At 37.3% G+C, this 25129-nt stretch overlaps 1 protein-coding gene across 1 annotated transcript; it reads right to left on the bottom strand.

Moving 5' to 3' along the window:
- Positions 1 to 21691: 21691 nt before the first annotated feature.
- On the bottom strand, positions 21692 to 22501 carry LOC113312886. Its single transcript, XM_026561618.1, has one exon. The coding sequence runs from the start codon at positions 22499 to 22501 to the stop codon at positions 21692 to 21694; it is 810 nt and encodes a 269-aa protein (XP_026417403.1).
- Between the last annotated feature and the right edge of the window lie 2628 nt (positions 22502 to 25129).

Below are 25129 nucleotides of genomic sequence, written 5' to 3'. Positions count from 1 at the left end.
GTATACATGTCGCTAAGATTACATCGAGATTCTCATAAGAGTGACTGAACTTAGAGATGACAGAGAACATGATCGGGTTTCTTACTTGTATGAGAGTTAAAGTTGGATTTAACCATCCCAGTTGCAAATGAGATGCAGACTGAATTCGGTATTAGAGTAGTGGTCCTCTATAGTGGAGACTACCCATGTTACATCATGAGAGGCACCGGCCTTCACTTCTTTGTACCTGTCTAAATATGTGCTTTTAGAGTGTGTGTCACAATAAGTAAACTCCGGGTAGAATGGTGAGCTACCCAACCTCCCACCAATAGAAGCACTATTTTGATCTCTTGAGTGTTATTTTATCAATCATGAATGGTAACATCGAATTGCTAACTTACATACCACTTGTAATCGTGTTCGCAGTTAGCACCATCCACTTTATGTCTCTCTACACCAACAGGTCCATAGAAACACCATCATCATCAACAAGAGGAGCATCAGAAATTCGAAGGAAAGTTGAAGACGTTTAAGGTTTACAAGCAACAGTACAGAAATGAGCAGATTTCAGATTCAAGTAAAGCAACAAGACAAGGAGCAGAATTTTTACAAGTTGAAGACTATTGTACAAGAGAGAATATTATCAAGATGAGAATTTAAGAAGTTTATGATATCGAGACATACAAGTTGTGAAGAATCGAGCGGTAAAGTACTTACACCATAGCCTTTGTACTTGCATTTTTATTTTATCTTTATTTTTTATTTGTTGATTTGTATTTTATTTTCTCTTGTCTCAAAAAAAAAACAAGAGAATTTTTTTTTATTAGGTTCATCATTAGTTTTCATATTTTGTTTGTTTTCATTTTGTATTTACTTTATTTATCTTGCATGTTCAAAAAAAAAATATTCATTGCATCATATTTGGTTTGTTTAGTTCGTTTTTGGTTTTGTATTCATTCAATAAAGCCAATGGAAGAAGAAATATTTATAATGGAGTTTCAAGCAACAAGGAATTAGAGGAAAGAATCACATTGTCAAGATTCTACGAAGTTCAAGATTTCATCATCAAGAGTTGAAGACCGAAGACGAAGACGAAGACAAGAATTGAAGACCGAGGACGTTTCTATGGATGCTGTGAGAGTGATGCTAACTGCACGCCGAACGGATAACGAGGTAAGTAAGCATATTCCCACCTTCGTTAAGTGGTTGATTTCCTTTCTTAGAGATCGTCAGAAAAAAGGGTTTTCAAAATGAATAAAAGATGTGGGTTTTCAAAATAATTCGGAGAGTTTTTCCTTCCTACCATTCAAGATGTCGCAGGATTCTCTCTTCATTCCTACCTGGACACATGTGTGACCCATAAAAAACTATTTATTATTGAGAGCAACATCATAAAACCCTTTCTTGTGAGGCAGAGTCGAGACTTTCGATCACTCCGAACCCGAATTTCTTTCGATAAGGGATGGTTATTTCTCTCTCAACCTTTAAGGATGAGACTGTGTTCATTTATGTGTCTAATTCCTTATGACTAGTGTGCAGAATTACTATGTCTTCTTAACGCGTTGGATGCTATCATTACGGAGAACAAGTAAGTTGGAAAAGTGGGTTTTGTGGGTATATCTCTAGTAAACCCTCACGAGAGTTGTATGCATATTTTAGAATTTGTTTCGTTTGATTTGCTCGAGGACTAGCAAAGTCTAAGTGTGGGGGAATTTGAAAGGTGTTGTAAAACACCTAATTTTATATCTAGTATTTATGCTTTCTTCGCTATTTTCATTGTGAATTACATTTCTTATGTTTAGTTTTGAGTTATTAAGTGCAATGGAGTCCTTGGGAGCAAAAAAAGGAGAAAGCGTCCATTTGGAGCGTTAATGCAAAAAGGTCAATTCGAGTGATGCATGGAACCGACTAAGTTGCGCATGAGGTGATGAAGGAACTGTCAGTTTCCCAAAACTGATAGTTAAGCAAAAAGGAATAGGCTGTCTTATCAAAACTGCCGGGTGCCAATGTCAATTTCTACTCCTACACAGCCCTAAAATTCAGAGAAGTGTTATTTCTCTCTTATCATTGGTTTTACTCCTCCCCTGTCTGAAATCGAGAAGGCATGGCGGCACTGAAAGGAGATCGAGAAGATGATGCTGCTGGATCGAATGAAGAATGAATGTGTTTCTGAACTGGGTTTGAGGTGGAATTTGATTCTGAAGCAGCTAGGAGGTGCAGTTGTTGGTTGAAATCTGAGAAGAAAGATTACAAGGTTTTGAGTTGAAACAAGAAATCAAGCCATGGATTTGTTGGGGGAGATAATTAATGGTCGATGGAGAAATCGAGAAGATGGATCTGTTGAAGTTCAGTTAAAATGAAAGAGAAGTCAGGCAAGAACAAGTTGTTGCTGGTGATATCTAGGGTTTCATAGAGATGGGGTTAGATGTGGCAGTTGTTGCAGAAATTACAGGGGAGATTCAAATGATGAATTGTTGTTGTGTACTGGCGATGAAAGTGGAGATTAAAGTCGAGACTCAAATGGGTTTTGATTAGTCTTCTGATGGGAAAGTTTAGAGAGGTGGTACCTCAAATTAGGTCTTGAATCTGTATGAAATTGATGCTGCGAATTGAAGAATGGAGAGATTCGAGATTTCAGGATCTGTGGTGCTGGTTCGATGGGGATTTGAATTGGTTGTTACCAGAAATTGCAGATGAGGAATTAAAATATGATTCTGTAATGTATATGAACTGATGGTGCTATGAGTTAGTCTCTTGGCTAGAGTTTGTCACAGAGAAGATTCAGTTGATGGAGGATTTAGAGATGGTGTTGCTGCTTGAGCCATTGCAGCTGGTGATGCTGAGATTAAAAGGAAGAAAAAGAATTTGATGTTGCAATGCAGTGAACTGAATGTTCCTGTAATTCACTAAACAGGCAGTGATGCCATTGTGTTATCTATGGAGCTGAGATGAAGATGCAGCTGAGTTGTGTTGTGTCCTGTAATGGGTATTTTGCAGGTGGTTTATGAGGAAATGGAAGAGGATCTGCGGCTGTCCAGAAGGGCTCTGGTGAAGGAATTAGGGATATGAGATGGAGTTTGGTCTGAGCAGTATAGCTTAGATTGAAGTTGGTTGCAGCTGGCTGTTATTTGCTGTGTAGGAGTCAAGGATACAGGGAGGATGATAGAGGTGCAGTTCAAGTTGTTTTCGCTGCAATGGAGTGTTGGTCTAGGTTTGTGTTGTCTGCAATGGACTGGGGTTTTGTTTATGCTGCTGAGGAGATGAATCTGGAATTCAAGAAGAGCATGTTGTAGATGATGGCAGTGGTTGCGATGTTGATGTTTTGTAGGGGACCTGATGAATGAAGTAGAATGCTATATGCTGTATGAACTGGTGATGCTGCAACTGAGTCGAAGCAGTGACGGAAATTGGTATTGCATGTGGTATTGTTTGAGCTGAGATTGTAGTGGGGATTGAATTGGTTGCAGAGCTGTAGTATTGTTGTAGCAGCTGGAGTTGAAGCTTGTACACTGTGGTGATTGGTGCAGGCTGTGATGGTGAGCTATTTAACTGGTCATGAAGAATGAAGTGCATCTGAGAATTACAAAGAAATTGCAGTTATAGATGGTTGAATGGACAGAACTAAAGCTGCAGCTGTGAAGAAGGTACGGCCATCACAGCTGGGATTGAAATTGGTAATGCGTCAAGATAGTGCAACACTGGATTATGGCTTGCAATGGCTCAGGCCTTGGTCAATAAAACCAGTCAGTCCAGTTAGCACTCTAACTCAGACCCTGACTCACCTGATGACATCACTGAGTAAAGTCATCTGAATCGGTGCATTTGACCGAGTTGAATCACTTGACTGACATTTTGACCGGTGACCGGCTGGACTTTGCCGGTGACCTGAGCACTTCTCTGGCAACTTCCCCGGCCAATTTCCGGCCACTTTACCAGTTTTCCGGCGACTATTTCTTGGGACATATTTTCACATGGGTATTCCTCACCTATGGGCTTGGTGGACATCTTGCTATTGGACTTTGGGCTTTGAAGACCTAGTTTTGGAAAGAGGTAAACCTAGAAAAAGAGAAAGTTTCTACTTCTTTGATCACGTATTTTTCTACTGGGAGTTTTGGAGGAGAGCGGCGATTCTACGAGGGTTTGCTTTCGTATATTTTTCATTTCTTTATTTTATGAAAATGATTATGATGAACTTTATTACTATGAGTAACTAAACACAATTATTGGTTATGGGATAAAAGTTGATTTCTCAAGCATGATATTTAAATCAATGTATTAGTTTTGTCTCAACTTTATTGTTTATGATTCATTGTTAATATTGTTGCATGATTTGAGTGCTAGTTTGATTGAGTCCAGAATCAATTAGATTAGTCTTCATATCTATTGCTAGATTAGGTTTTATTATACGAAAATGTGATAAATTCCTGATTACAAGTAGCATAAATGTGAATAGTGCTTGTAGTGATATATCTTACTAGTCACATATGAATCATAGCCTTAGTTAAATCTAATTAGTGCTTTTACACGTTCGGTTGCTTTGATTAGTCTTATTTCATAAAACTTATTTCTCTTAGGGAGTTAAACTTAATTGTGCTTTTACACTTTAGGTTGCTTTCTAGGTAGAATTGACATATGCATCTTTTAATGTGGTTGTGATGAAATCAGGGAATTAACGGGATATTCTTGCGATCAAGGTATCCTAGGACTTTTAATAAATGAGAGATTAAAATATCAATTCTAGTCATTGATGGAAATACATGTTTGTGAATGATACTATCCCGTGACCAATATCTTCCTCTTATTGATTATTTTCATATTTTATTGCTTTCAATTTATTTTTATTGCATTGATAAACAAAATCTCCCCTTGGTTACTTAAGAATCTGAAAATTGCATATCAACAATTGCCTCTCTGTGGAAACGAACTCTTTCTTATCACATACTTCATTTATATTTTGTTGAGTAAGAAAGTGAATTATTTTTAACGCATACGACTGTGATCAATATCTAATGGATATGATCTCTCTTCTCTATATTTCCCCTTCAACACTATTCATTTTTAATAATTTTATTTACATTTTAAAGTTAGGATTCAATCATTGTATTATATCCATTTTATTGTCATGTCAAACATTAAATTATTTGTAGTTCTTATGCCATGCATTACAACTACATGTCATTAGCAATGTTTTACATTGTTGGTTCCCTAATTAATAAATTCGCGAATGATTCCGAACATATTGGAAACGAACTATTCTGCCAGTTCATCACAATTCCGGATAGGGTTCCTTTCATGGTCGTAATGAATAATCCGCGAGCTATTCAGATTCGCTTATTCGCCTATTCAATTCGGTCACTTGGTTGTCCCAACTCAAACGAGTTACTCCCGATCTAAGTTATATTTACTTTTGTTCCAAAAAACTTTCACTAAAAGGGTTCGAATCCGTGTGATGAAGATCCCTTGACACACTGAACTAACATTTTTTCTCCAATAAACTCACTAAAATACATACCCGTATGACTTTTGTTCCAATCTTTTTTTCACTGGACGAGATTCGAACCCCTGTGCTGAGATCCCTTAACAGTATCCGAACCACTGAACCAATATTTTTGTTCCAATTTTTTTTTACTAAACGGGATTCGAACCTTGTGCACAACAACTGTACCACTGAACTAATTGCTTAAGTTGTGTTAATGTTACATATATTATGCATATAATGTATCTATATCACAAAACTCATTGTTTTCCCACTAGAAACATATTTCTTTATGTTTAATATGTGTCGAATTTTCAATGATGAATTTACGTCAGTAAATCTAATTATACACACATGTATGTATATTGTTCTGATATTACCGAATCACGAACCGTTAACCAGATTTTAACCGAATTTGACTTTCACAAATCCGAGTAATATCTTACATTTGATGTTGCATACATTTGTCGAGTTGCTATCTAGGATTGATACTGACGTGTCAAACAGACCCTAACATTTATCGGATAAACAACCCGAGGAAGAAATCCCAAACTAATCACCGACTGAAACAAAAATGCGGATCCTACGTGTACACACACCAATCCCAGTACTAAGCATGCGGGATGGACTGTCAGATCACTTCTCGGGAGATTTTTTGGTGGGTGTGGATGGTGGTTTTTGACAAGGGAAAAACTTGTAAAAATCGCCTTTGAACCTACAACAGAGACGTATCTATAATCATATATGTACTAGAGCTTCACCCATCTAAACTCTCGGTATTATATATATATATATATATATATATATATATATGAAAAAACGGGGGTCTAACAACACCACCCAATATTTCGCTTAGCAATCTGTATGGACTAACTCCGAAATACTTTGCTAGAGAATCAACTAGACAGTCAGACTCAATCTAGATAAAAGTATCTCAAGGAGTTAATATCTCTCTCTTGATTTGATTTTTACTCAAGATAAAAACAATAGGGAGTCTTTATCAAATACAAGGAATACTTGGACGGTACCAAAGACCAATGTCCAAGGATCAATCAATATCAATCAACAACCAAAGGTTGGATTTCCAATTGATGATTATGAACGCACAACCTGTATTATTTCAATTATATAAAATATAATGCGGAAAAGAAATAACACAGACACCAGAAATTTTGTTAACGAGGAAACCGAAAAATGCAGAAAAACCTCGGGACCTAGTCCAGATTGAATACACACTGTATTAAGCCGCTACAGACACTAGCCTACTGCAAACTAACTTCGGACTGGAGTATAGTTGAACCCCAGTCAGTCTCCCACCGATCCAAGGTACAGTTGTACTCCTACGCCTCTGATCCCAGCAGGATACTGCGTACTTGATTCCCTTAGTTGATCTCACCCACAACCAAGAGTTGATGTAACCCAAAATCACAGACTTGATAATAAACATATCTGTCTCACACAGAAAAGTTTATAAGAAGATAAATCTGTCTCCCACAGATAAACCCTAGGTTTTGTTCCGTCTTTAGATATAAAATCAAGGTAACAGGAACCAATTGATAATCCGGTCTTATATTCCCGAAGAAAATCCTAGATTAATCAATCACCTCTCTACAATCCTTCCTGACTACACAAGCGGATTGTCGAGGAATCACAAACAGTCAGACGAAGATGTTTGTGACTTCTTTATCTTGCCTATCGGAGAACCCTCACGATCTCAAGTCAATCAATCGATTGTACTCGTACGGTATAAGATGCAAGATCAGATCACACGACTACGATAAAGTAGTATCGGTCTGGCTTCACAATCCCAATGAAGTCTTTAAGTCATTAACCTGATTTTAGAGAAGAAAATCAAAGGTTAATGGAGATCGACTCTAGCGCGCGCACTAGTAGCACACAGACGTGTGGGGATTAGTTTTGCACAATGCTAGATGTCTCCTTTATATAGCCTTCAAATCAGGGTTTTGCCTTAGTTACAAAGCAACCCTTATTCACCGTTAGATGAAAAACTGATTTAGATTCAAGCTAATATTTTTCAACCGTTAGATCGAAAACTTAGCTTGTCACACACACTTGGGTAGACGTTTACTGGGTTCGTGAAAACCATGCCCAAACGTGTACGTTTATGTCGGTTCAACATAGTAACCCAAAAGGTTAACCATATGAGCATTTCATATTAACCTTGTTCTTCTTCACCATAACTAGTTCAATTGACTCAAATGAACTAGTTAAAGAGTTGTTCAATTGCTATGAGATCTTATGTAACTACACAAGGCACAATTGAAACAAAGATGATTCGATTCGATTGAATCATCTCATGAACATTATAGCCACGGTTTTCATAAAGCATTCCTTAGTAATTTAATGTTTCATGTTCAGAGCACATCTTTAGATCATAACCTCTTAAGTTCACAAACAAGTTCGCGGACTTAAGTTAATCGGTTGAGTTTTCCAAACTCAGTAGAAATTCTCGGGATGAGAACTTCCGCCAGTTCGCGGACTGGGTTCTCGGACTTAGCACACAAACGAGCTTTGGAAAATCCCAGCAGAAATTCTCGGTCGAGAACTTCCGTCAGTTCGCGGATCGGCAATCCAATTCCACAATCCTCCCGATTTCTCTTGATCAACAAAGTTCGAAAACTTCGGTTCAAGGAATACATGGTTATGTAATCCAAACTCTCATTTCAATCATTGAGACATTCTCAGAGGACGTTACGTATCCGTTATTCACAGACCGATTCACGTCAGAGCAGTTCTCAAAGTGATTGAAACTTTTCATGACTTTCGTCATTAGGTGAATATAAACTTGATCAAAGCGAAACGCTTTACCAACACACGATTTCGAGATAAAAGATAAGTAATGAATGTTCAGCTCGAAATGTCAAATGTGCATGATCCAGTCTATATAGCATATGACTTTTGTCTCATAAGAAGTAGGAGATAGAAAAGATAGACTTTTGAGTGATAGATAAGTTCAAGTATCCACATACCTTTTTGTTGATGAAGTTCCACGGTTCCTTGTATAGATCTTCGTCGTTGTATGATGAATCGTCATGAAGTCCTTGAGCTCAACTACACTTTTCTATCCTAGTCCGAGACTTAGCTATGTAGGCTAGAAATCAAGACTTATAGTTTTGATCACTAACATTGACAAACATGCTTGAGATAGCAACGCATGCGAGGTTGACCGAGCTATGCTCTAACAATCTCCCCCTTTGTCATTTTAGTGACAAAACTATTAATACATATGGAATACAAAAAAGATAAACTTTAGTGGCTCCTATTCCATAGTCTAATCTTCAACGTTCCTTGAAATCTTCGTCCTTCCAAGTACTCCAATGATCCCAAAGGTTGTAAGTTTAGCACCATCGTTGTTGAAGATCCGTAGCTATAACAATGAGAGAAATCGAGATTCTCGATCATTATTATACAGTGTCATAGTATTATTATATAACATCAAAGTCCAATTGTATCACGACTTTAACAATAATACTACGGTGATATGTATCACTCCCCCTTAGTCAATACTCCATCTCGATCATGGAAACCACTCCCCCTACACAATGATCCGAAAACCATATGTATTTGTAGTGTGAACTACAATATTTCTCCCCCTTTTTGTCAATAAAATTGTCAAAGGTACAAGAATGGGATCATAATGAAATTTCCACAAAAAAATACATACCAACTTAATTTAGATGCAATCTAATAGCCGAAGCTAATAACATTCATCAAGGAGTTTTAAGATACAAGATAACCCCTACAAAATTCCACAGCCGCACTCCCCGCAAGATATTACCATTAAGCACAAGTTCAAAATAACTCTCCCCCATTTGATGTCATTCCCGAGAGAACAACAAGAACGACCTTAATTTCGAAAGAAAAGAAGGATTTTATACTGGACACCAAAAACCATAGGAATGATTTTCTATATCCAAAGCTCAACCACAAGTAAACCCATGATTAATTCAATTGGAATACACAACTAAATAAAACCACAAAAGTGATCAATGTAATTGAAAGTGCTCAACATAAGTAAACTCACGGAGCTACGACTAAGTCAATCACACGGAGATGACTAACTTAACCATTCGAATACTCAACATAAGGAAAACCTTACAGAATATATGACTACATTAACCAAAGAACATGATAGTGTAGCCTTTCATATACTCAACACAAGAACTTGTGGAATATATGAAAACTCAACTAGATTAATTACAAGAGAACCTATAATTAATCTAATTGGAATACAAATAACCAAACTAATCACCGAAGTAATCAATTTAATTATTTTGGGCTCAACATAAAAGAACTTATGGAACCCCGACTAAGTTCATCATAGAATATGACAACCTTAACCGTACATGTACTCGACATAAGAAAGAAAACTTATGGAGTACAAACTAAATAACCAAACTAGTTGATTAATTTAGTTCTTAATGCTCGACATACATCATCTTATGGAACAACCAACAAAGCCAAGGTAAATCGACTTAGTTGTAAGGTGCTCAACATAAGACACACAATGGAGCCTTCACGGTAAAACATAATAAAATGGATCAATGAAGATCAATACCGTGGATAACATACAAGGATCTATTCTATTTTCCATCATAACGACATAATAGACTTTATCCTTGTTGAACAAAAGATTTTATCCTATTTTCCATCAAATACATGATTGCATAGGCATAACTTTTGTATATGTCAAAAGTCTATTCGTCCTTTCATCAATATGAATACCGATTTATGAACGAATTTACTTTTGACTGCAATATGGGACCTTCAAATTCACGGACGTAAACAATACATATCCCATAAAAATATTGCAATATCACAAACCATTAAAATACTGCAATAAACATCATCCTCCAAATATTTTTAGAATTTAATACCAATAAACCTAAAAAAAATAGCATAATAAGATGAAAACAAAAATAGCTATGTGTAGTCACAATCATCGCTATTCAAAGAACTAGTTATTCTTCCAACTAATCCAAAAAGAAGACATTCTAGGCGACAATGCCTTTGAGAAATTCAGCATCATTCCCAAACTCCTTGTTATCAACATCCATTAGAACATAAGGTTCACGAAGATAGGAGTTTATATCAACGAACTGTCTTGGATGATTATGTCGTACCAAGGCTCTCTGAATTTCTAAGGACTTTGACACAAAAGCCCTTATTTCACGAAACTCCTTTCTTACTTCCTTCAACTCATCAAGAACATCGGAAAACTTCTGAGAGTTAGAAGGCACAGCCTGGGATTTCTTGTATTCCTTCTTTTTTTTCAGGGACTTAGAAACAGGAGATTTTTCTTTTTCCTTGATTGAAGATTTAACAATCATGTTGACATCCTTTCCATCTGACATGGTGCTTTGAGAACAGTTATAAACAACTGGATTTGTGTGATTGAATCACCTAACTCAACAAGCAATCTTATATAGGATGTCAAAAAGAAAAAATGTAGGGTTCGAAACCTATTGACAGGTTCGTATACGCCCAACTCTAAAACCCTATAAAGAGTAGAATTGTCGATAATAACCCTTTATTTTATTTGATAGACAGAAAATAACAAATCTAAGAAAAGAAGGAAAAACTTTACTGAAGCCTGAATCAGCACTCAATCTTGTCTCTTTTCGATCAGGCACATGAGACAAGATTTTCCCAACAACACAATCAAGTTGTGTTGCGATGAACAACGATTTGTCCATCTTTTTCCTCAAGGGAGGAATCTTCAGACTTCTGTCTATCAAAACGATTCGACCATACTTTCTTTTCAAATGGTCTTACTCTATCCCTGGAAACCAACTTCTTAGACGAAGATAAGATCCTACATACCTCGGCGGTCTTCTGAGCAAGTTTCAGCTTCCTTGCTAATCGATCTGCTCTTCGTTGAAGTTTGCTGGCGTGCCTTATTTGGTGCTTGTACTTGTAACACCTTGATAGTTCGTGTCCCTTCATCGAACAAAACGAGCACGTCAAACTTGGATAGTATTCAGGCATCTGAGATGTGCAAGCAGCTAGACATACAGTAGATCCTGAAACATTACTGACAGGGTTTCCAGTTAGAGAATCTTCCAGCTTGATTGGGTTTCCTTCTTCTCCGAACCCATTGAGGTTGATATATGTATTGCTACAAGTATCAAAATCGATGTTTTCACCAAGGAGCCCTACACTTGATTTCCTATCTTCATCGGAATCATAGGTTTCAGACATTTCATCAAGTGTTACAGCTAGACCTTTGTTCCCAGTGTATTTCTACGACTTGGGAATTCGTTAGCAAAATGGCCAAACCCTTACACTTAAAGCACTGAGGCATGTCCTCGTCATCATCCCTGTTTTTAGGAGGTACGCGACCGTGAGGTTTGTCTGATGACCTAGGTTTGTCTCTTGAAAACCGTTTACTTCTCTTCAACAGAAGATCCCTAAACTGTCTTGTGATCAAGGAGACCGACTTGTCAAGGTCTTCATCTGAAAAATCATTCTCAGACTGATCATCCTCAGAGACATGAACACTTTTACTTTTGACAAGTAATTTAGTGCTCTTCTGTGCTTTAAAGGCAGCATCCTTACCGACTTTGGATGTATGCTAATGGTCAAATATCTTTAGCTTCCCAACCAAGGTGTTTCTGGAAAGATTATTGAGGTTATTCCCCTCAACGATGGCATGCTTCTTAGACTCGTATCTAGATGGCAGCGATCTGAGAATTTTCATCACAATATCCTTTTCAGGAATATTCTTACCCAATGCAAAAGATGCATTAACAATTTCAGACACTTTGTGATTAAACTCATCAAATGTTCCTTCATCTGCCATACGAAGGTTCTCCCAATCAGAATTAAGGTTTTGAAGCCTAGCTTCCTTTTCACTGGAGTTTCCTTCAAATACGGTTTTTAAGATATCCCAATCATCTTTAGACCTAGTGCAATTAGACACATTGTGTTGAAGACTTGGGGCAATGGCATGTATGATAGCATTTAACCCTTCAGAATTCTGCTTTGCAGCAAGAATCTCGGCAGCATTATATTCACCAATATTCTTGGGAACAGTTCAGTCTCCAGCTGCAACAACGAGCGCATCATAACCATTTACCACATATACCTATGATTGAAAATCACGCGATTGAAAAAAAGCTCGCATAGCAATTTTCCACCATAAGTAATTGGAGCCATCGAAGACTGGTGGTACGTTAATAGAGATAGCACCCCTGTCCATAGATTCAGATCGCTACAAACACGGACTTGTTAGGTCTTAAACGTGTTTGCCTGCTCTGATACCAATTGAAAAAGCGAGGGTCTAACAACACCACCTAATATTTCTCTTAGTAATCTGTATGGACTAACTCTGCAATACTTTGCTAGAGAATCAACTAGACAGACAGACTCAATCTAGATAAAAGTATCTCAAGGAGTTAATATCTCTCTCTTGATTTGATTTTTACTCAAGCTAAAAACAATAGCGAGTCTTTATCAAATACAAGGAATACTTGGACGGTACCAAAGACCAATATCCAAGGATCAATCAATGTCAATCAACAACCAAAGGTTGGATTCCAATTGATGATCATGAACCCACAACCTGTATTATTTCAATTATATACAATATAATGCGGAAAAGAAATAACACAGAAACCAGAAATTTTGTCAACGAGGAAACCGCAAATGCAGAAAAACCCCGGGACCTAGTCCAGATTGAATACACACTGTATTAAGCCACTACAGACACCAGCCTACTGCAAACTAACTTCGGACTGGACTATAGTTGGACCCCAATCAGTCTCTCACCGATCCAAGGTACAATTGTACTCCTACGCCTCTGATCCCAGCAGGATACTGTGCACTTGATTCCCTTAGCTGATCTCACCCACAACCAAGAGTTGATGTAACCCAAAATCACAGACTTGATAATAAACAGATCTGTCTCACATAGAAAAGTCTATAAGAGGATAAATCTGTCTCCCACAAATAAACCCTAGGTTTTGTTCCATCTTTAGATATAAAATCAAGGTAACAGGAACCAATTGATAATTTTGTCTTATATTCCCGAAGAACGGCCTAGATTAATCAATCACCACTCTACAATCCTTCCTGACTACACAAGTGGATTGTCGAGGAATCACAAACAATGAGACGAAGATGTTTGTGACTTTTTTATCTTGCCTATCGGAGAACTCTCACGATCTCAATTCAATCAATCAATTGTACTCGTACGATAGAAGATGAAAGATCAGATCACACAACTATGATAAAGTAGTATCGGTCTGGCTTCACAATCCCAATGAAGTCTTTAAGTCGTTAACCTGATTTTAGAGAAGAAAATCAAAGGTTAATGTAGATCGACTCTAGCGGGCGCACTAGTAGCACACACACATGTGTGGGGATTAGTTTTGCACAATGCTAGATATCTCCTTTATATAGCCTTCAAATCAGGGTTTTGCCTTAGTTACAAAGCAATCCTTATTCACCGTTAGATGAAAATCTGATTTAGATTCAAGCTAATATTTCTCAACCGTTAGATCGCAAACTTAGCTTGTCACACACACTTGGGTAGACGTTTACTGGGTTCGTAAAAACCATGCCCAAGCGTGTACGTGTATGTCGGTTCAACATAGTAACCCAAAAGGTTAACCATATGATCATTTCATATTAACCTTGTTCTTCTTCACCATAACTAGTTCAATTGACTCAAATGAACTAGTTAAATAGTTGTTCAATTGCTATGAGATCTTATGTAACTACACAAGACACAATTGAAACAAAGATGATTCGATCCGATTGAATCGGCTCATGAAAATTATATCCACGGTTTGCATAAAGCATTCCTTAGTAATTTAATGTTTCATGTTCAGAGCACATCTTTAGATCATAACCTCTTAAGTTCACAAACAAGTTCGTGGACTTAAGTTAACCGGTTGAGTTTTACAAACTCAGTAGAAATTCTCGGGATGAGAACTTCCTCCAGTTCGCGGACTGGGTTCGCGGACTTAGCACACAAACGAGTTTTGGAAAATCCCAGCAGAAATTCTCGGTCGAGAACTTCCGTCAGTTCGCGGACTGAGCCTGCGAACTAGGTTAGCGGACTTGGCAAGCTAATTCCACAATCCTCCCGATTTCTCTTGATCAACAAAGTTCGAAAACTTCGGTTCAACGAATACATGGTTATGTAATCTAAACTCTCATTTTAATCATTGAGACATTCGCAGAGGATGCTATGTAGCCGTTATTCACAGACCGATTCACGTCAGAGCAGTTCTCAAAGTGATTGAAACTTTTCATGACTTTCGTCATTAGGTGAAGATAAACTTGATCAAAGCGAAACGCTTTACCAACACACGATTTCAAGATAAAAGATAAGCAATGAATGCTCAGCTCAAAATGTCAAATGTGCATGATCTAGTCTATATAACATACGACTTTTGTCTCATAAGAAGTAGGAGATAGAAGATATAGACTTTTGAGTGATAGGTAAGTTCAAGTCTCCACATACCTTTTTGTTGATGAAGTTCCACGGTTCCTTCTATAGATATTCGTCGTTGTATGATGAATCGCCATGAAGTCCTTGAGCTCAACTACACTTTTCTATCCTAGTCCAAGACTTAGATATGTAGGCTAGAAATCAAGACGTATAGTTTTGATCACTAACATTGACAAACATGCTTGAGATAGCAACGCATGCGAGGTTGACCGAGCTATGCTCTAACAATATATATATATATGTATATATATATATATATGCTTATAAATATGTACAAATTCATGACTCGACATCAGAATTATAGATTCGTACTTCTATATCATATTTCGCAAGAGAATTGAGAATACGTATCCATCTAATGGCCTTACTGGCCTTCAATATGCATGCAAGATTTTAGAACTTCACCCAGTTGAACTCTCATTATTTTATGCACGACCATATGAATTGTCATGCATTATGCTGCAATTGTAAATATTTAAAATAAGCTACTACGCTATTCTGAATTACCAGAAGCATAGTATTTGGAATATTACTTCGAGTCGCAGAACTTCCACGGCGGAATTCTTCGAATATGTTTTGTATGCTACAAACGAATTGCCAATGCCAACATGGCCGCATTCCATATCCATGCCAATCTGGTTGGCGTTCATAACATAGCCACGACCACCAATTTCCTATATAGCCAACTAGATAGCCAGGCCGTGGCCATCAATTCCCTAGCTAGCCATGCCACGACCTCCTTGTCTTCAGGCCTAGCCTATCCGTGGCCACGACCACTTTTCCTTTCAGCCTATCCATGTCTCCACCTAGACTAGCCATCAGTCCACGACCTCCCTATCTTTTGGCTTGGCTTGGCTTGGCCTGTCCAGCGTCCACGACCATCTTTCCTCTTAGCCTGGCCATGTCTTCGGCCACGACCTAGCCTGGCCACGACCATCTTGTCTTACGGCCTGGCCTAGCTAGCCACGGTCGTCTTATCTCTTGGCCTAGCCATGATCGTGGCCACGTCCTCCTTGCCTACTATCTTAGCTATGTATGTGGCCAAGGCCCCCTTGTCTCCCGGCTTAGCCTAAGATGGCCACGGCCTCTCTGTCTTCCTGCCTGGCTAACCATGACCACAGCCTCCTAGTCCCTGAGCCTAGCCAAGCTAGTAGTCATGGCCTCCTTATCTCTCAACCTGGCCTAGCTAGTGACCACGGCCTCCTTGTCTCGGCCTAGCCATGGCCAAGAAACGACCACCTTGTCTCCAAGCCTAGCACCCATGTCCATGCCGACTCGGCTGGCTATCGACTAGGTCGCGCCCCGCGTCACGACTTAGCTAGCTATTAACTTGGTGCACCATGCTATCTACGTGTATTATTATGGCTAGATGATTACAATGCCTTCTTATGGAAAACTCATTATTAATCACACATAACGTTGGAGCCGAGTTGTCTATTCAAGCTATGCCAATTCGACAAAGTCTAGCTAGCTTAGGCTATTACTCAGTCAAGTATATAGTGGCAACCTGGATAAGACTAGAGACGGTCCATGACTCCACTAATTCCTACGAGAAATCAAAACATGTTACATAGGGGAATTATTCATGGGTATTGGTCTGGTGGTTTACAACAACGTGCGGCATGACAACATCTCATGATAAGTTACAAGTAGTGACAACGGTTGAGAGCGGTTAAAAGAAGTGGCTAAGTAATGGAATGACGGTTTACGGGTTCCAGAAACTTCCCTAACATCAGGGGCGCAACCATACCATTATCCCACTATCTCCATCTCTCCACAACCTCCACTACTTACGAGGAAACGGTGAGTGTTCCAACTATAAATAGACTACCTTGTCTATTCAGAAGACAGAACAAGCTTATCATTCCCAAACTCTTCTTCTTTCATAAGCAAAACGTAAATGGCCAACTTCTTGGTTGAGGCTTGTCTTGTACGATTTTGATTTTCGAACCTAAAAAAAGTATTTTGACAGTATATTGTTTTAGCTAGAAGCAATTTTTGGAAAAATTGGGTAAGGGGACCAGCTCCCAAGATTTATACACCCATGCAGACGAGCCACTTATTGGTTACAGAAGGAAAGTGAGGGCCCAAATGGCAAGCTCAACCACTAGGAAGGTACAATCAAATTGCTACTGAGCTCTAGTCCTTTCCTGGGACCCTAGACTAGCAACATCTTAACGTCATTTTTATTATATGGCTGATTCTGAGAAACAGCTACTACACGTACATCTCCAGCAACCAAACTTGTTGTTTCAGTACTCTGTGGTCCGTAGGATTCAGATCCGTTTAATACAAAGGACCCACGAATCTGGGATTCTTCCTTTAAGTTTTAAATTAGCGGTTCAGAAAAGAAACACATGACGTTAGGGCCGTAGACCTGAGTAACACGAGAAAGTAACTCTATGGATTACGAAAAAAATAAATAGACGTGCCACTTGTTACGGAAAAGGAGGCAGATGAGACGACCGTAGATCATGAGATTATTATTATTATTATTATTGTCACACTTTGGGTCCCGTACAAGTTCAATCAAAACATTTAAGACTTTTTATCATTCGATTTCTTTATTTATTTTATATTTTTGGAGATGAGGAAAATAATTTTATGTGTCAGTGATGTTTATGATGGCTCTGATAAGACCTAATGAGGGACCTGCTATGTTTCAATCGTCTTTGACAGCATTCTGATGGACTTGATCAACTTATTTTTAAGGGGAATACTGATGATAAAGTCATGAATTCCATCCTACTTGTTACCCCCACCCACACTGCAACCGTAAATGTAGTCTCCAAAGACTAGAGTCTATATTGAAATTCTCAAAAGCAAATTATAAGGAAGGAACAAATGGCAACCAAAAGACCATTATGTGAATCTCGGAGACCTCTGATTGCTGGCGGATACTATTACGAGCTAGAGGTCAGAGCTTTCATAATGCTTGAATTAACAGAAGAGCCGTGCAGTCCCGCGCAGCTGCGTGGGGCAGCTTAATAAGCAAGCACCTTATACGCCGTTTGATGATCTTTCGGACGGTTATATTACACTTTATTTATTTTGCCTTAGAAACCACAGCTGGCGAAGTTTATGATATTAGAAATAGGTCCTTACGGGTTGTTTAGTATCTTTAGTTGGCCATTGCAGTTTTGTTGTTCTTCTGCTCCTTCGACCATTTTCATTCTCTTCCCTCGATACATCATCAACTTAGTAGTGAAAATCTCTTAATTTTAAAATCACCTGCAGGGGTTAGTCCTGGATTGATTTCGGGGGAGTTGAGTGTATTTTAAATCTCAGGGATTTTGAAAGAGTTTGAGAGAGTGTAGGGAGTTTGAGAGAGTTTTGTGTTTTTGAGTTCAGGGAGTTTGGGGGAGTGTAATGAGTTTGAGATAGTTTATTAGAGGGAGTTTGGGAGAGTTTGAGAGAGTTCACTCCTAACTCATTCTCTTTTAAGAAACAATAAACCCTTATTTGCAAATAACATTGATTTTTAATCAAAAGAAAAAAATAAATGATCATTGATCTTCTTCTCAAGTGTAGCTTCTACCAACAGTTCCAATAATTTCTCAGTCTCTCGAGTTGCCCATTGTTTGTAATTCGTAGTCACTTCCGTTTACGGTTCCGTATTCTTATTCTTCCTAACATTCTTTTTGTTCTTTTTGTTTTCAGCAGGTTGGCTGGATTTTTCCATTCTATGGTGTGACATGTTAGCTACATTAGTACTTAGACTAATACTAGAACTTAACAAAGCAAGGATAGTAATAACACCAAACAGTCTAATGTAAACATGATAAAAAAAATGTGATACTAGATTACACAGTACTAACAGGCAGAGCTACTTAGCCAAATTGTTAATCAAAGAAAATCCCTTAGCAACTCCTTGCAACAAAAGCACCGTATGAATTGGCTAAAACACGCCAATACGGAATGAAGTACGCCACTGTATTGAACTTTGGCATATAGAATAGAAGAGAAGTATGTGTCTAAATAAGAGGACTTAACAAGTGATAGTGATTCTCAATGACACCCATGCAAAGTAGCAAGCCAATTAATGCATGATGACATAACAAATTATGAAGATAGCTGTAAAGGAATTCTGTTTCACCGAAACACAATTTCAGATTGTCCAATCTTTGCAGTACTAATACTTACCTGATCCTCTTGAAATTTTTACGGTACACTTACAACTCAATATTCCACAATACACTCAAAAATCATAGCATTCCAACGGTTCATTAAAAAGATACATTACTCAGAACCCGACTACTTTCAATACGTGCATACAGAATTCAGTTCCGGATTTCTCACACTTTGGTGTACCTAAAGTGATCAGAACTTCATGAAATTTCTACAGTAGGTAACCTTCATATTTACAAACATCATACTAAAATTTCAGCTTTGTCCGATAAGCGGAGAATGAGATAAATAGGAATCAGTCCCCTATTCGGGATTTAGACTCAGCAGACCATAGTCATATATTGTGCAAGCTTTGCAGTAGCAAACGTGACCTGATCCGCATGAAAATTTTACTGTACTTATATAACAAGGTAAACTAAGACGTACTAAAATTTCATCATATTCCAACGGTTGAATTTAAAGATATCATTATAATCAAACCATGCAATTTCTTACCAAGATATTTTGAACCACAAATTAGGGTTTTGACATAGAGAGAGTACCCGCAAAAAAAAACTATACACACAATCAAAATAAACAATCATGGAGATCAAAGATATGAAAAACAATCAAAATAGTACACAAATCAAACTATTATAAATAATCATGGAGATCAAAGAAGAAAAAAAACATACCTGGAAAAAAACGTTTCTTCTTCTTTCTCCTATGGTTTTCTACGTACCAAACTCCTTCCCAAATCTCTACTCTTTTGAGAGATTTGTTGTGAGAGCAAAATACACTAAAAACTCCTTCGAACTCCCCAAAGCAACCAACTCCCTAATATTGTAGGGTTTTATGACTAACAGGGAGTTCAAGAGCTTTTTTTAAACTCCCCGGCGACTAACAGGTGTTTTCTAGAGAGTTTAGGAGACTCCTCTAAACTCCCCCACGACTAACGGAGATTTGGAGAGACTCCCTCAAACTCCATCAGGATTAACAGGAGAAAACCTAAATACATTAAAATCTCTCGAACTCTCCCACGACTAACCCCTGCAAGATCCAACCAAACCCTAGTTACCAACATTAACAACATTTTCTCATTAATTTTCAAAGTAAAAACACCCGTAGATTCAGAAAACTGACGATGAAACAAAATAAATCATAATCCTAGTAAATGAGCAGAAACTCAATCATCCCTAACCCTAAATTCGTCCAAATTACAAAATAAGTTTACAGTTAAAAGGCCTAATCTGAAAAATTAAAAATAGTGAAATTTTCCAAACATTAAATAATGATTTTTACATAGTAGTTTCCTCAAAAATAAGAGGATATTGTTTCCTTGATGTTGCTAAAATTTCGTCTGATTTCAAACCATTTCATATCTTAAGTTTGTAATTCCAAATGCTTTGAATTATAATTTGATACAAACAAATCAGAGTTCGAGTTAGTTCAAAATTAAGTAATTTCCCTTACCTTCATACTCCAAGTTTGGTAGCAGTATTCATGGGTTTAGATAGCCCTTCACCTAATCAATCATACTAAACAAGCAAAATAAGTTTTCAACAGTTGTCAGTTACCAAGTCTTATTTCATCTTTCACTCAACGAGTTATTTAGTTACTCTTTTCTTTAATTTATTTTTGAAGCAGGTTTAATGGAGTCTTACTGCAAGTTCTTCAAAACAGTGTTATGAAGGACCTCAGATGAAACATAAAAAACTACCTGGGCATATTTGGACAACCCAAATTCTGCCAGCTGTGATTTTCTACGCAAAATAAATGAAGTGTAATCTAACCGTCCGAAACATCATCCAACGGCGTACAAGGTGCTTGCTTATTAAGCTGCCCCGCGCAGCTACGCGGGACAGCACGGCTCTTAACAGAATCATTTCGGTTTACCTTCTCCGTAAACAGGGGTAGGAAGGTAAGGGCAGCATTTTCGATATATTTATTAATGGTGTATTTGGTTGTGGTTGGGGAGTGAAATTTATGCAGCCGGAGAATCTGTTGAAATAACATTTCTCTCAGCTTCTTGGTTCTCTAAATTCCTCGTATCATGTTTCCATGATTCCATCCAGTTTATAACCCCGCCAAATTCTTCTTATTAGATTAGTTGGATTTGTAAATTTTACATCCGAATGCACTAGATCAGCTGAAATTGTGAATCTTACATCCAAATGCATGCACCCCTAGTGTAAGCATGAAAGCATCCAAAAGCCCACCATTTTTTTTTATGAGAAGACGACTTTTATTTATGAAACATTGGAAGTTTGCAAAATATATAAGATGGGAGTTAAGCCCAGCTTAACTCTTTCTAGGATTTTGTTTCTTATATTTTCGCTCACATTCTCCGTAGAGAAGTAGTTAATTTTCCTAGATCTTACTTCCTTAGCTAGCTTGTCTTCAAAATCAATATACTTCCTAGTTTTATGCATAAAGGAAACCGAATCATAATTTACAAGGGAAAATTTGCATCTAAGGATGCTATTTTGAGACCTCCAAGAATGAACTTCAGGGTCTTCATCTCCTTTCAGAATCTTCATTAGAACTTGGCAGTCATTAATCATGCAAACATTTTGGAGCTTCAGTTCCTTCATCCACCTGATGGCCTCAATTCCAGGTTTTGTTTCAGCTTCTAAGGGGCAGGAGGCCTAGCCACATCCTGCACGACAATGCTTCCGATTGCCTGCATTATCCAAAATTGAGATAGCATATCCCATTGTGTAATCATCTTCAGAATAGGAGGCATCAAAACATATAAACCAATCATAGTCTTTTCCTATGTCCAGCTGGTTATTTCTTAAAGACATCTTAGCACAATTATGAACCTGACTGGCTTTACTGTCACGACAAAAATTGAACTTTTGGTAGGAAGCTCTAATGCTATCAACTAACTTGTTTACATTTGGGTAATTGTTATCAAACTTGACACTATTCCTAAACTTCCAGATGGACCAGATAATGAAGGTAATCAGATTATGCTTGCTAGTTAGGTTCCTGTTATTCATCCAAAATTTAAACCAATTCATGATGCCAGCATTCCCAATATAATAGTAAATGTCATTGAGCTCAAAAGCATCCCACACATTCTTAGCAAAATTACAATGAACAAACAAATGCATTTCATTTTCTAATTCAAGGTTATCACAAAGAAGGCAATAAGGATCCGAATCTTTCACATATTTAGACATATTATTTCCCAGAGCTAAAGCACAAGAAACAACTTTCCAACAAAACATATTAACTCTAGGCAGCATGTTAAGATTCCATAAATGCTTCCAAAACTTAGCTTCATCCTTATCAAAGTTCAAGTTAGTCAGAAAATTGTAAACTGACTTAGTATTGAGATTTCCAGAAGTTGTAGATTTCCATCTAATTTTATCATGCATATTAATGTTAGTAGTTACAGAATTAATAGCACCATGGAAAGACAAATCTATGTATTTACTGATGATGTTCATGTTTCAATTCCCTTCAACATTCATTAAAACACAAACATTAACAGGCAAATTACTATCAATATAAATAGGCGATAAAAGTTGAACCTGATTGGGAATCCAAAAATCAGACCAAACATTAGTTGACTTCCCATCGTTAATCTGGCAAACATGGTTAGAAAAAATAATATCAAGACCTCTGCTAATACTAGTCCAAATCCAAGAAATCCTATTTTTTCTAGTTTTCTTAAGCGGGTTCTGGTCTCTGAAATATTTATGCTTAAGAATTTTATCCCACAACTGATCTTGATTGTGAATAAGCCTCCAGGCCAACTTAGTTATTAGAGCAAGATTGTGCTTATGAGAGTTTCTTATCCCCAGCCCTCCCTGGCGAATGTCTTTAGTTATACTTGGCCACGCCTTAGGGTAGTAACACTTTTTCTTATTCTTTTTTTGCCACCAGAAATCTCTCTGGATCTTATCAAGGTTATCAAGCGTCTTTTTAGGAAATGCAAGACACTACATTTGATGATTAGGGTAGGCACTAAGCACATTCTTGATTAAAACAGTTCGCCCCGCTTGGTTAAATATCTTCCCCATCCAACCTTGAAGAACAGTGTAATACTTATTAAGAAGCGGCTCAAAGCTATTAGTTTTATTTTTATCAAAGAAAAGCGGAGTCCCTAAGTATTTATCATTTTTAGATATTTTCCTGATTTTCAAAATTTTAGAGATAATTTTACAATGCTTATTGTGAATCTTAAGCGTGTAATAAACACCAGACTTATTAAAATTAATTACTTGCCCAGTCATTTCTCCAAAAGTGTTTAAAATGTTAACAATGTTTTTAGCTTCATTGAGATTAGCCTTTGCAAATAAAAAACAGTCGTCAGCAAAAAAACAAATGCGAAACAGGAGGCGCAGTTCTCGCCACTTTAACACCAAAAATCATTTTATCATTCTCAGATTTTAGGAGAAGTTTCGAAATAACTTCCATGCAAATAATGAAAAGGTAAGGGGACATAGGGTCCCCTTGCCTAAGACCCCTGGTAACAGTAAATCTGTCCCCAGGAACACCATTTAAAAGAACAGAGAAGGAAGTAGTTGTAACACATTGCATAATAAGGTGGCAGGCCTCATCACAGAAACCAAAAGAATTAAGGGTTTTGTTTAGAAAGTCCAATTCAATTCTATCAAAGGCTTTCGAAAGGTCGATTTTCAGAGCCATATAACCGGTTTTATTTTTAGAAGTTTTCATAGAGTGAAGGATTTCATGAGCTACGATTATGTTATCAGTGATTTGGCGCTCAGGAATAAAAGCAGATTGGTTTGGAGAAATAAGCTTCGAAAGAAGCGGCTTTAGACGGTTAATTAGGATTTTAAAAATTATCTTATAAGTGGTGTTACTAAGACTGATTGGACGAAAATCGGCAGGAGTAGAAGGATTCTGGACTTTAGGGATTAGGGTTATATAGGTATAATGCATCTATTTGAGAATGTAGTTTTTCTTGAAAAATTCTTGGACCATGTTAATAATGTCCTTTTTAACAACATCCCAGTTTTCTTTAAAGAAACCTGGCGGGTATCCGTCGGGACCAGGGGCACCCCACTGGTTCATGTTGAAAAGCGTGTTCTTGATTTCTAACTCATCAGGAATTCTAATTAAGTTCAAGTTTTCATCCTCATTGATACAGGGGTCAATGAGGTTATTAAGAGTTTCAAGGTGTTGAACATTACTGTAAGAGCTAATGGATTTAAAGTGTTTAATGAGCATTTTATGAAGCTGGGTGTTATCATCAATCCAAATACCTGAATCGTCCCTAAGGGTGTGTATATGATTTATTCTTCTTCGATTATTCGTATATTGATGAAAAAAATAAGTATTTCGATCAAAATCCTTAATAAATTTGTCTTTTGAGAGATGATTCCAATAATCATACTCTCTGTTATACCACATTTCAAGATTATTCTGAGTATCCTTGATTTCAAGCATATGCAAAGGATTAATGGAATGTAAGTATTCCATTTTTTTATTAAGGTTTTGAATGTTAGTAAAAATATTTCCAAAGACATTTTTATTCCAATTAGAAAGGGAGTAGGAAAGATTTTTAAGATTTTTTTGTAAACTAAAAGCGTAAGAACCTCTAATATTACAATTCCAATTTTCAAGAACATGTTTTCTATAGTTTTCATGGCTAGACCAAGTTCTAATAATCCTGAAGGGCTTATGCAGTTTAACTTTAATAGGTTTGCAGTTTAGTAAAATTGGCGTGTGATCAGAACCCACTCTAGATAAATAACAAACTATAGTATCAGGAAACAAAGCAGACCAACTAGGAGAAGATAAGACCCTATCAATTCTTTCTTTTATGTTTTCATGGCCTTCCCTATTGTTAGACCAAGTGAAAGGAATTCCTTGGAATCTAAGGTCCATGAGTCCTAATTTCTGAATATTTTCATGAATAAGTTTGTTAATATGAGGGTTTTTATTTCCACCATGCTTATCATTAACATGCAGAATAAAATTCAGGTCTCCTATGATAATCCAGGGAGTACAAGGGTTTAAGTTATAAAAAAAATTATTTTGTCCCACTGCATTCTTTTCCTTAGCTCATTTAGAGAACCATGCATACAAACAACAATCCAAACATT

Source organism: Papaver somniferum, chromosome 9 (genome assembly GCF_003573695.1).
Source record: "Papaver somniferum cultivar HN1 chromosome 9, ASM357369v1, whole genome shotgun sequence".
Lineage (NCBI taxonomy): Eukaryota > Viridiplantae > Streptophyta > Magnoliopsida > Ranunculales > Papaveraceae > Papaver > Papaver somniferum.
This window is presented reverse-complemented; position numbering and strand designations above follow the sequence as displayed.